The 13,345-nt window shown below is 38.9% G+C and overlaps 1 protein-coding gene across 4 annotated transcripts in view; it reads left to right on the forward strand.

Annotated features, from left to right (window-relative positions):
- MYO16 (myosin XVI) overlaps positions 1–13,345 on the forward strand; it is a 452,710-nt gene that overhangs the window by 122,862 nt on the left and 316,503 nt on the right. For 3 of the 4 annotated variants that reach the window (XM_080377716.1, XM_080377717.1, XM_080377719.1), the window contains one exon: positions 1–8,210. This exon is cut by the window's left edge. The exons of the other annotated variant lie outside the window; for it this stretch is intronic. In XM_080377716.1, the coding sequence (XP_080233842.1) occupies positions 8,183–8,210 (28 nt within the window). In that variant the 5' untranslated portion in view covers positions 1–8,182. The remainder of the gene's footprint in view (positions 8,211–13,345) is intronic. 4 annotated transcript variants of the gene reach the window in all.

Raw genomic sequence — 13,345 nt, forward strand, 5'->3', positions numbered from 1 at the left:
TGCTGACATTTATTACTGCTCTGGTGGTATTGTGTAGTAACTGTACAAAGCTGCCTTACTCTTTGCTTGTTCATGTGTAAATCAGCTGCTCACTGAGTTGAGGAAATTTGTCTTTATTTTTGATGTTCTTACAAAACAGGAATCTGACCTGAATATTTAAGTTCTTTCTGTTTGGAGGAACTGACTATCGAGGCATCTTACATATATTGATTAATCCTCAGCACTCTCCACACCATTCTGTCTGTGTTTGGGGAATCCTCCCTTTTTCTGTTTTTACTGCCATCTCAGCTGTGACATGTCCACTGCCCACATGGGAGAAATTCTTTTCCATCATCTTTCTGACTGCCTTTGTTTATACCCTCACTGACTGCCCTTAATTTGACCTCAAATCATTTTATTAAAATCATATTGGTTTACTGCTTTCTCAGTGTTGCCTGGGCATTCCTATAAATTGGTGCCTTTATTAGCCATCTTACCATGCCTTTATTTCTTAGCTTCTCTCTCATTCCCCCTGTCCTTCCCCTAACAGCTGCCTAATTCTTGTCAGGTCCTAATTTATTCTCTGCTAGTTTGAGAATGAGATGTAATTCTACCGTGTTCATGCGGAGGGCAGTAAATTCTGCATCTCACTCGATTGCTGAGTTTATCTATTTGTCCATATCATCTTCAAGTAGTATCGTAATATCTTATATAATTTCAAAAGTTCTTATCATCATAAACCTTGATTTGATTATCATTCTCATCAATTCAGACTCTCACCTAGTCTCTGTGGTCAGAATGACAAATTCCTTACGCGCTGACGCAAAGTGAAAATAGGAAATAAATAAATAAATACGACCATCAGAGACTAGAGAAGGTGCAGAGTCAGTGTGACCACCCCAGCTGCTGCACTGTGCACATCTGGCAGCATTGTAAATTTATTAAAAGTGGCATTTATTTTTCCACCCCTTGTACACCTCCCTAAGTCCCATTTCTGCTCTGTACTTCATTCATAAATAAAAACTGGGAGCCATGTGTGCATTAACAAGTTGTACTGAGTTACATGAAGAATGGAATGCAGAAAGGCTCTGAAAATCACTGTATTTAGGATGAGATGAAAGGGACAGTAGAAACATCAGAAAATTAAATAGGTCTCACGTAGACCTTTATGCCTAACTTCAGGCTTTGCTTTTCAGATTGTCTTTTGTATAATTTGATAATATTCTATTTTTATTATAGTGTTTATATTGAAACAATTATGTATATCACAGTTGTCACTACAATAAAAGCTGTCCAGTATTCATTCTGTGTCTACAGAACTCCCCACAGTATCTTGTAATTTCAATTAAAACTTAGATCTAATATTTATTCTGTTCTTGGTCTATAGCGCTTCCATATGGTGCAAGTTTTTTGGTTTTGATTGGTTTTTCTGGATGTCGTGATTGGCTAATTTAAAAAACTGTCACTTCACCACCTCTTACAAATCTTCAACATCAATTCTTTTTTTCTTTTTTTTTTCTTTGAACACCTAGTATTAGAGTTATCTCTGAGATTACCAATTGCCCCACCATCCTCTGTGCTGTTTTACAGTTCCACAAGTCAGATTCTGTCACTTCCTTCTTCAGCTTTTTCAGCTGACCAAATTATTTTTTCATAAATTAAGAACACTTTCTATCTTAACTCCTTCTGCAGTCCTTTCAAGTTATCTCTACTTATACTTCAAGACTGATGTTGTAGTAACATTTGTCCTGATAAAGGATACACAGATTCCTCAGTTCTACTTTTGGCTTTTCATCCATCCTTCACTGTGGTCATTATTTGTCTCCTGGTTTTAAAACGGTTAAACCAATTCAAAAAGAAAAAGAAGTAAAGTTACAATACAGTGAGTCATGGCATTTGGACTGAATTCTTATCTTTGTCTATTTCTTTCCTGAATATTGTAAACTTTTTTAAAAAAATCTGTCTGAACCTATAACTCCTTACATGGAAATTCATAGTTATTTTTTTCATTTTTTTCTTGTGTCTGGTCATTCTGATGGCTGTCATGTTTTTCTGCTTATAATTTTAACATGTGTCTTGATAGCTTCTTTTCAGTCTCATAAGGGACTTTCTATATAAAAATTATGCAGCTCCTCTCTGTAACATCCTTACATCAAACCTTGTAAGAAATCTAGTTCTAAAAACTGTATACACAGATTGTAATGAAGAAATTCATTATCAAGCCACCACCAGTGCCAAAGATAGAACTAACTATATATGACACTAATGGGATTTCTTTCTCGTTTTTGGCTTTGTTATTACCCTGCTCTGGGCTGTCCCACCACAAGTGATAGCTTCTTCATCTCGTCCAGTTAAGGATCTGCTAGAGAGGTCTACACACATCCTAAAAATGGTAATTTTAGGTGTGGGCGGAAGCAAGCAGTACTCTCAAATGGCACATAACTTCTACTGGTAATTTTGCAAACCCCATCAGTACTGGGTAATAATGACCTGTGATTTTAATCTACTATTTCCAAGCCATTAAAAAATAATTATGGATTAGTCCACCCATGGTGCATTCAGTTATAACAGTAAATGGGGAAGAAGAAAAAGGATTTTTTCGTTTTTATTGTTCTGTAAGGGTTTGATCCAGTTGTAGAAGAATGGGAGGAAAATCATCTACTTCCTGAAAAATCAAGGTATTCTCAGTGAAATGGGAAAGGAGGGAAGTGTGCAAAGGTTGGAATGAAGAAAAGAGGAAAAGTCAACTGGTTCTCCAGGGGTCAACCACACCTTCAGTGATTGACTGAGTTATGAGATTTGGGCTGTTGCTGCTAGCTATGGAGCAAACCTGGCATCCATCTCACAGGCCAGTTAATCTGAAAATTTGTTTGAAAAAACTGCTGTGTTTAGTTCTGTTGTGCTGCATATAGAGAAAATTAGTATAGAGTCCTTCATACTAAGCGTCCAGATCTGCTATGGCTCATTCCTAGCTTCTTGAGCATACAACTACCAGATGTTATCTGAAGAGTGGCTCGTTGGCAGCTGGATAGCATGGCCAGGGATTGATTGCTAAGTATCACTTATCAAAATATATGAGCAATGTGAATGTTACTCTGCATTCCATTTTTTTGTGTCTGAAGGCTTAAACCTGTAAGTAATGCAACGAAATTGTAACATATGAAGGAATATAGCAAGTTTTGTTGCACTGAATGAAAATGCCATAAAAAGGGAGCATCTGTCATGTTTTTAAACCCAGTAGTTATGATGTTTTTCTCATTATTCAAATTGCTTTCAGATAGTGCATTCCTTTATCAAATCTTACAGTTATATGTAAATTACAATATACTAAGAGGATGAAAATATTAATGTTCCGTTGTTTGTGATACCAGAAGACACTGGAAAAGTAACAAAATATTTACGTGATATGAATACAATACAGCATATAATTTCTTGCCAGCAAGACCTTATTTTAAACAGTGTTTTTGTTTCCTAAGTTACTGTAGAAAACAATTCATAGGTGCTTTTTCTAAGACACACTTTGAGCCTTGGGAATTGAGATGCAGAAGCAGTGTCTACACTGAGATGACGATTTCTAATTGTGTGTTCATCTTAAAACAAAGAGCTATCCTAGTGATGGCAGACCAGTTCCAAAATTTATTAAAAAATCTGTAATTTCATTGAATACTGGATTCATACATAGCATGAAAGTGGCTGTTTTCCTTTTATAGGGAGAGGTGGCAAGGAATTTTTCTAGAAGGGCTAAATCTATCTTGTTTTCTGACCTAGATTCTTTTTTACCTTTATTTTTGTTAAGCTGGACAAAATCAAATACATTAATATTAAATGTTTTGTCACCAGGTTTAATACCAGCTCAGTCTTTAACCCCAGTCCAAGTACACTTGTGCCTCTTCTAAGACTTAAAGGCTGGCATATTCTTCTTGAAATCAGTGGGGCTGTGAGTGAAAATGTACCTGTGTTCCCTAGTGTTCAGAGAAAGCAGTTTTACAATGCACTTAGAGCTTGTCCAGGTATACTTCCATAATTGACATGGTTGGATTTTAAATGCTGTTTATATATTTTGGGGTTTTTTTCTTCAGAATTCCTTTTTCATTGCTGGAGTTCAGTCAGGGGAAAAAACCTAACATGACTAATACCACTTTTCTTGTGAATAAGAAAATTGTACAATTTATTTCGTAAAAGCAGTGACAACAAAATATTCCCTCCTTTGGGCTCATCTGAGAAATCTAAGTCTATCATTTTGTTCTCACACTTAAAATCTTTGTTTATCACATGGATGTCTACTAGCATGGGCACTGCAATTTGTTCTCTCTTTGTTCTTTCTCTACTTCCCAGCTTGGCAAAAGGTTGCAGTAGAAATCATGTGTCTTCCCAACAGGTGGGCCAGATTTGTTCCCTTTCAGTATTCCTGTTCTGGCTTCCTTTTGCCTCAAGTTTAACTGCCACTTCTCCTAAAGGTTCATCCTGTCTCTGCACTCTGTTATCCCTTGTTCTCATTTCTCCTCATTCTCAATTTCATGCCACTTACTCTGGCTAATGTTTTCATGCTACCATTTCTCTAGGACCTTTCCTCCCTCCTCATTTTTGTGCTGCTTTAGTGCTGCCCTTCTGCATGTGTCACAGCTTCCTGCTGACAGCAATATACAACGCTGTTTTCTTTCCATTTAAATTTCCACTTCTTTTGCAAAGTTCACTAATGATAATTACCCATGTTGTAAAACTAAAAAATTATTGTTATTATTTTTTAAAAAAGTACATGTGATATTCTAAAATGAAAGGCCTTTTGGAGTAGCCATCTGCCAGGTATCACTTCTTGAAAAGTTGGTGTCTTTCTTTAATTCACCTGCAGGCTGTCATTCCTACTTGGGCAGCTGACCACATATTTTTTGGTACCCGGGCTCCTGGAGAAAGGGAGAGGGCACAGTGCCCTGCTGTATGTGCACATATGCCACCCCACGGACTTGCACAGTCCAAATATCCAGCTGGAAGGCACGATCCCCAGCTACTGTGTAGCACTGCAGACCCTCAAAGAACCCCACATGCTTCCCTGCTTGTCTGAACTAGTGCATGTTAGAAGAGATCAGAGTCATGCTGGCCGTACAGACAGCGGCTATGTTCCCAGTTAGTCTGATGTAAATACAAAGTCAACAGATTGCAGCATTCGAGAGTCTGTCCTGTACCTTAATACTCTTTGTAATGGACCATAGATTCATGGGAGTAGTTTGGGTTGGAAGGGACCCATAAAGGTCATGTAGTCCAACTCCCCTACAGTGAGCAGGGACATCTTCAACTAGATCAGGTTGCTCAGAGACCTGTCTAACCTGACTTCAAACGTTTCCATGGATAAGGCATCTACCAACTCACTGGGCAACCTGTTCCAGTGTCTCACCACCCTCGTAAAAAATTTCTTCCTTATACCTAGCCTAAATGTATCCTGTTTTAGTTTAAAACCATTAATTAGTTTAAAACCATTATAAGCCCACTTTAAGTATAGAAGGGCCTCAATAAGGTCTCCCCAGAGCCTTCTCTACTTCAAGCCAAATGACCCCAACTCTCTCAGCCTTTCCTCATACGAGGGGTGTTCCAGCCTTCTCATCATCTTTCTGGCCCTCCTCTAGACCTGCTCCCACAGGTCCATGTCTTTCTTGAGGACTCCAGAGCTGAATGCAGTACTCCAGGTAAAGGTCTCACCAGAGTGGAGCAGAAGGCAGAATTACCTCCCTTGACCTGCTGGTCACAGTTTTTTCATGCAGCCCAGGATTTGATTGCCTTTCTGGACTGAGTGTGCACATGGCCTGCTCATGTCCAGTTTTTCATCCACTGGTACCCCCAAGTCCTTCTCTGCAGGGCTGCTTTCAATCCCTTCATCCCCCAGCCTGTATTGATACTGGGGGTTGTACTTGGACTTTTAAAATTCTCTTTCATTTTTGCAGGATGGATTATGCAGTCTAGCCTTTCATATAAATGCTACCAATTTCCATCATCCTAAAAATTCACTATATCAATTCAGTAGATAAACATATATTATGATCTGAAATGAGGCAGATCCAAATACTTTTTCTCCACATTTTGTTCAAGCCAAAATCAGAAATGCTTCCTCTTCCTTTTATCTCTGCCTTCAGCAAAGCATCCTTTGTCCCTTGCTCCCATTCACCAGTGTTTACTGAGAGTCCTTCTGGTTTAAACCAGTGTGGGTTGGTGGAAGTGTGATGTTATTAGACACGGCAGTCTGTCTGCCTGACAGTACCACCAGAGATGAACCTGTCAGGTATGTCTCCACCAAAAAGTATTGCTCAAAGGGCTTTTTGTCAGATTACTTGACACTTGCTCATGAACTATGACTAACATTGCCTCCTAAAACACTCTCTATGTTTATTTTATAAGCCATACGGCCCAAACTGGCCTAGTGTTGTATAGGTGTGAAAGAAAGTCTGGATAGATTTAATTACTTTGGACTTCTGAGCTTTACAGCAGAAAGTTTCCATGGTAATGTAATTACTGTATTGTGTTTTATATAATTTATCCCTATTTCCCCTGTTTTTTTCTAAATATTTTTTTTTTCATTTTCTTTTGAAAAATGATGTTTTCAGGGGGAAAAAAACCGCACCTAAATAATTAGTTCTGCAAAACTGTTGTTGTGCATATTATTCCTAAAACCAGATTTTAAATATGTGGCTGTTAGGAGCTGAGCGATTTCACCTAAGGGTTTTGTTAATGGATAACTGGAAGCCTGTGAATATATATCTTTCTGCTCTTGTGGGAACTTTGCAGAACAGTTAATAGAATCTGAATCAGTAATCCTCACTAATGAGTTAGACCCTTTTCCCTTTGTAGTCCCTTTAACACTTTGTAGCTGTTAAAAATGATGTGTATACAAAATAGTAGGTAAGAACCTTTCAGATGAATAAAAGATTTAAACATGGCTGGACTATCAGTTTCCCTTTACAACAGCTCTTATTCAGTGAAGTGATGACTGTGGTAAGCATGACACATGGTAAGCAAATATATATCTTCTCTGAGCACAGTTTTCTTAAATTATTTTTTGATTTTATAAGAATATTTTATTATAGTTCTGCTGCAGGTTTCTCAAAGAAGTAGTAACCAAATTCCTGGGTTACTGTTCTTGGAAAAGTAATGCAGGAATTGTGCTCAGAGGATGATGCAGCCTGGGTGTTTAAAATACAATGCAGGTCTGCCTTTTGTGTGCCCTTAATCTGAAAGCGGGCAATGCGTCAGTATACATTGACTTGTTATTCTGCGGTCTGATAAATAATTGTATGGACTTGTTCTTAGTGATGCATTTTCTTAGGCTTTTTGTCTCACCATCAATGATTAAAATACCATTAGATAAAATGCACATAATCATGATATAAACCATGCAGAGCTTGCAGGTTTTGTCTTCTGACATAAATATTCCATGTGTGGAAAAGATGCAGTGTAATACAAAGAAATGACAAAACAAGAACATATTGAAGAATGCACATATAAGCATGTTTCTTAGCTCAAATTAAATGAACCCATGTATAAACCAGGGAGTCTGAAGATGGCTGTGAGCTCTATCCTGATTTTTACCTTACAGCATACTGAAAAATGATCTGAGATGCTAAAAGGTGGTTATTTTTGGCAACCTATATCAATATCCTATTCACACAGCAACTGGTGGGAACTAAAAATAATCCTGTTTCAGTACTAGCTAAGAATCTGGTCACATTTGGCACACGAACAATGTGCACAAATAAAATTTAAGATCCCTTGTTCTGCTGTTTCATTCGAGCCCACTCATCAAGCTTAGTTTGCTGCCATTTGAAAGCTATTGAAAAGCCATTAACTGGCAGGACTGTGAGAGCCGCAGTGCAGCAGCACACCTCAGTGCTGGAAGAATGTGGCTGCAAGTGCACACCAATTAAATCTTTCTATTCCTGGTGATGTGGGATTAGGAGCGGTGTCAATCAATTGTGCTACAATAGCACGTGCAGTAGTCATGGTTCAAGACGCACAGAGGTTTATCGTAACTCCAGCAGTCGGGTGAGGATGACTCGGAAGCCTCTGCAAGATCCTGGAACAGAAACTACATTAAATAATGTATTCTGAGGTATACTGGATACCTGGGGAAGGGCTCTAAATAATGCATTTTCTGGGCATGACAGTTGTAGCAGAAGAGAATGCTGAAACCTGTAGCAAGAGTACAGCCTGAGATGAAAGAATGTCTCATTACCATTTTATCAAGTGCTGTAAGTAACAAAATGGTTATTTTGTTTTTAAAGCTGTATTTTTATTTTCAGAGGTGTGTCTTTTCCATGCATATGCAAAAAGTCAAAGGCAGATGCTGCATGATGTCAACGTGGTAGTCGGGAAGGGGAGTTGTTACTTTGCATGTGAATATGCAGGCAGAGCACAGTGTTCTTTTCCTCTGTTCAGAGGCAACTTCATTGTGTGTGTGATAAAGCTCTCATTCTGAAGTTCGTACTGATCAGCTTTTAAAACTTTTGTTTAAATTAATCAAGATAATAATATCCAAAAAGAAGTAACATGTCATTCACAGCATTATGTTAAAGACGCTTGTAAGGACAACCTCAGACATGGCTCTTAGACTTTACAAGGGTAATACATAAATGAGAATAGCTTCATAATTACAAACACATCTCATCATCTATTGTAGTTCAAAGGCTTGTATCCCCTCCTTATCATAATATTTAGCTATTTGGTGTGACAGACTTGAAAAATACTAATGAACTTTTAACCTTGAATCATGCAGGGTACCTCCTTAAAGACTGAAATAAGGTTCTATGCTAAATGTATTGATTCAATGCAGAGCAAATTCCTAGCAGCATTTTTTTTTTTTTTTTTTTTTGGTCTGCTTATCAAGGCTGCTTGTCTTCCTAGCTGCACATTTTTCGAGCTTTTTGGGTTTGCCTTTTAAAGCACCCAGGGTCTGAGTGGAAATTGCTGGTTTTACATCAGATAAATGAATTATTGTTTAAGTACTTGTTTTGGACAGGCAGTAGTAGTATGTTAGCCTTGGATATTTTTTACTGCAGGACTTGGAAAACTTCAGACTTCTCGTGATTATGTCACCGTTTTTACATGACAAATAGCAGATTGCTGTAAAAGGGTTTCTCTCCAGATTGTGGTCTTTGATGGCTTTAAGTGTACCAAGGACATTTCTGAAACTATTTTTAAAATACTGTATTACAGTTAAGAAACAAGTGGTGTGGTTCTTTGATGTTTTAATATGAAATACAAGTGCCCTGGAAGTATTTTAGTAATTCAAGGGAATATTATTTATGAGGATTTCCTCTTGTCTGGGTTCAATGGGACCTGTGTATGGAACTGCTTTTAACGCTGGTGGGAGTTACAAGCCTAAATTCCCTGCTCATGCAGAGAGGTACAGGTTAGTTTTACTGCATAGTTTTAAAAGTGCATTCCAAGAATAAGTCCTTGAGCTTGTCATGAGATTTGATAAATGCAGATGAGGAATTTGTGGCATAATAACTATTTTGAAGATGTCAGAAAGGTATTGTTCAGTCTGTATTCACTTTGGAATTACTTTCTTAAAGTGAAACTATAGTGCATGTATATGGGCATATGTGTGTTCAATAGCATTATAAATATGTAACTCTACAATAAAAATACAGGTTTCTTAATTGGAAAGAGGTGAGGATGACTGTGAGGTTCTCCCATTTAAAAGAAGCAAAGGATGACTATTTGGGGTGTTCATTGCATTGGCTAGAGGGCAGGCATGAAAGACTAAAACACAGCAGAGGGGAAGGTGAACGTACAGCATTAGTTTGGGCAATATTATTTGTTCCTTCTTTGCCAAATCTGAAATTTTGTTATTAGTGATTTCTCACTAAATCAGGGTATTTCACCACATAGCACTTTTCTTTCCAAATAGTGTGCTTCAGAAGGCAATGGGTGCTGGCTAGAGCCTGCCAGAAGGGCTTTTTACTGCCTGCGCTTGGAGAAGTGCAGGCAAAAGTGCTTCCATCTCCACCTGTAATTTCTGAAGGAGAAACACTGTCTCTGTGATCTGATTATCTGAGGACGTTCCCCTGAGCGTTGCCATTTGACTGAACATGCCAATAGTGTTGCTGACGTTTGTGTTTGGCAGACAGCTGGGATCAAATATGGGCCAGGCCTACGTGCAGGGTGGCAGCACCACCAGTGTTCTGAGATCTGCTGAGAGCAGCTGAACCTCACAGAGGTTGGGATGTGACTCTTCAGATCCCACTTCGGTTTTAATCCATTTCACTGATGGTTTCTGTATGGGAAAGAAAATACATCGAGCCAGAGGAAGCATGCTTGCAGAGCGCTGTCTCTTAGTATGCTTTGGGGAGAGGGGAAGTATCTACAAGATGTAAATTAATGGCACTTTAAAGTGAGTATTTTATGAACTGTAGTGCTACGTGCCTGGCTATTGCATGTGTTTGCACTTTTTTTTTTTTTAATCTCTGCAGGGATTAAGTATGGCGATGTGAGCTGAGAAGGACTATAGCTGTTCTCCTATGGCATTAGTACAATTTTACTTATATTCTTTCATTTTCCTAGTGCACTGCTCCCATTAGGAGGCTGTGAAAATGAGACCTACCATCACTATCTTGTCATAGGATCTTTCAGGTTGGAAAAATCCAACCTTTGGAGGTCTCCAGTCCATCGTCCTGCTCTAAGCAGAGGCAGCTGCACGGTCAGACCAGGTTGTCTGGGGCTGTGCCCAGTGAGGTCTTTATCCTAGTAATACTCTGGAATAAGGACTTCTGCAGCCATCGTGTTGTCTTCAGCTGGCACCTGCAGCATTTAAAACACAAGCTGTAGGCGTGTCTGCCTGTTTGAGCAGCTCATGTTGTCACAACTAGTGCCCATCTCCTCTTTGCAGCCAAGTACCTTGGCTGCCGAGAGCTGTCCCTGTCTTTGCTAGTAGCTTCTCCTTGGCCATCAGCTAGCATAAGCTGTTTAGAAGAGAGAACAGTGGTACATAGGAGAGTACCATGTTATCTGCCAGCTGCTGGGCACCATTTTGTCTCAGTGTTTGGTGTGATAGTCTGTACAAATGAATGTGATTTTGCAAATTATGCAGCACTTTGCTGCTATCTTCTTTCCCTTGTATATCTGGTTATGACATAAATAACATCATTTACATGTTATGACTGTGGTTTCGCACCTATGCTCTAGACCTCCTCTGAGGGATCTGCAAAGGTAACTGAGAAAAACAGTACTTTAGTAAGGGGGCTTAAATTCAGTACTCGAGAGTCTGATTTCTGCTGCAAATTCTGTAGAGGTGCATAAATGCAAACAGAATTAAAACCTTGCTAAGGAGTTGTAATCATGCCAGCTGAAAGCCTAAACCAAGTGAATTTATCCAAATATTAAGATCATCAAATCTGAATATCAGAGTCTACTTCCATTCTTTCTGGATTATCTGTTTCCTATTCCGTTATCTCCTTTGTATGAGTTATGAAACACTGAATTGTGCTTTGTTACAAACCAATGCTTGCAGAGATCTGGGATGGACATACTAATTAGATGTTTATTGGTGAATTTGATTCATGATTTGAAACAAGATATAAAAGAAACATTATAATTCTCTGCAATAGCTAGGCCTTATTACCTTCAGCATCTGAATACATGGCACAGCTTGTCCACAATGAAAATTAATTAGAGTAGAAGATGCACTGAAGATTTGGCCTTTAAATTTTGCTACATCCTCTTCAGATATCTTGTAGTCTGTACTGATTTATTCCTTCTCTTTACTGCCTCCTAATCATTGTATTTCAAAAAAACATTTACTACAGGGGTTCTTCCTTACATTAAAAACATTTAGTCTTGACTTTAGTCTGCAGTGCCAGAGACCTTAATCATATACATTGTCTTGAAAGGCCAAAGCCAGCAGTAATGTACTTAAAAATGTCATCTTGAGTATTTTTCACACTAATTCACAGATTTGATAACAGACTTACTGTCAGTTATGAATGAAAGAAAAGTAAATTTGGTGGGTTATTGTTATGATTTCCATTTTATTTAATTTTACCTCACTTTTCCATAGCTTGCCATTTCAATGCACTTCCTGTTTCAGTAATATTATTAACCGCTGCAACTCTCAACATACTTGGATGAGTGTTTCACCTGTGGTGGTGCCTGTCCCTTTTCACCAGGGTTATGGGACAGATTGCATTAGCACGTTCCAGGATACTTTGGAGGCAAGAAGCATATCATCCCAGACTCTCATTTAGCACTTTAAATTCAGTCTGTGCACTTTTCCCAAGGGATTCAGCCATTCCCAGATCACCCAGAGTCTCCTGAGGCTCCAGACATGTGCCAAGCGACAGCTCCACCTGAACCTTATTCAGCTTGGAAGGGGTAGCAGAAGATGTTATATGATACATTAGTTTTAGTTTACAGAGGATGGGGACTTGAACTTGAATCTTCCATGGATGAAGAGGCAATACTGTGGGTAAAACAGATGATACCTTTGTGTCAGCTTTCTTACTGTAACAGCCTGTGAAAATTTCATCTGTGTTTCAATAGGGTGAGTTGCTGTAGCTTAGACTGAATAAGAAGAGAAAAGGAGCCTGAAAAGAAAAATTGGAGACTCCTAGTTGGTCTGTGATAGATGAACCTTTTACTTCTATAGTGGCTTGTGCAGGATGTGTGGTAACCCAAGTAACAGTGACACATAGGTGCTCTGTCATGCTGGGCAGTTAGTGATGTGAGAGAACTAGCAAAGTCTTCAGTGTGCTTTCTTCTTCCAATGGACAGGATTTCTTCTATTCCAGGGTTGGGCAGAAGGTGGTATTTATTTAGTCCATTTTATGGTGTCCCAGAGAATTCCCATGTCGTCCTGGATGTGTCCCCTGCTACCAATGAGCCAGAACTCAAGGCACAAAACCTGTAAAATTATGCAGGTGGCAGGAAGGAGAGCTGTCAACAGAAGCAGGATGTTTGTACCAGTCCTTATTCAACAGCCATCCCTTTAGTTCAGGTTGATATTTCATGATGGTGTCAGCTAACTTGTGTGTCATGGTTTATTTCTGCAATAAGGAGAGCTAAGTACAACACGGCTGCAGGGGAAACTTCTTTTTCCTTGTACATGCTTATGACACTGTGACCTGTGGCATAAGGTTATTACTGAGATGAGATGCCTAGCATGACTGAGAGACCCTGCCTGCTGAAAATGGGGCTGGGAGGAAGAGTCAGGAGTCGTCTTTCCCAGTAGTCCTGATACAGCAAGAGGAGCAGCTCTGTGTGACGAGCCACTACTTGGGAGTGTTCTTCACATCTTGTGAAGATGCATAAAGCAATTCTGGGGGAATAAAGAGATTTTGATGAAAGGTATTTTTTTGAGAGATTTCTACCCTGAAATACAGAAAAG

Source organism: Falco punctatus, assembly GCF_963210335.1.
Source record: "Falco punctatus genome assembly, chromosome: 2".
Classification (NCBI taxonomy): domain Eukaryota; kingdom Metazoa; phylum Chordata; class Aves; order Falconiformes; family Falconidae; genus Falco; species Falco punctatus.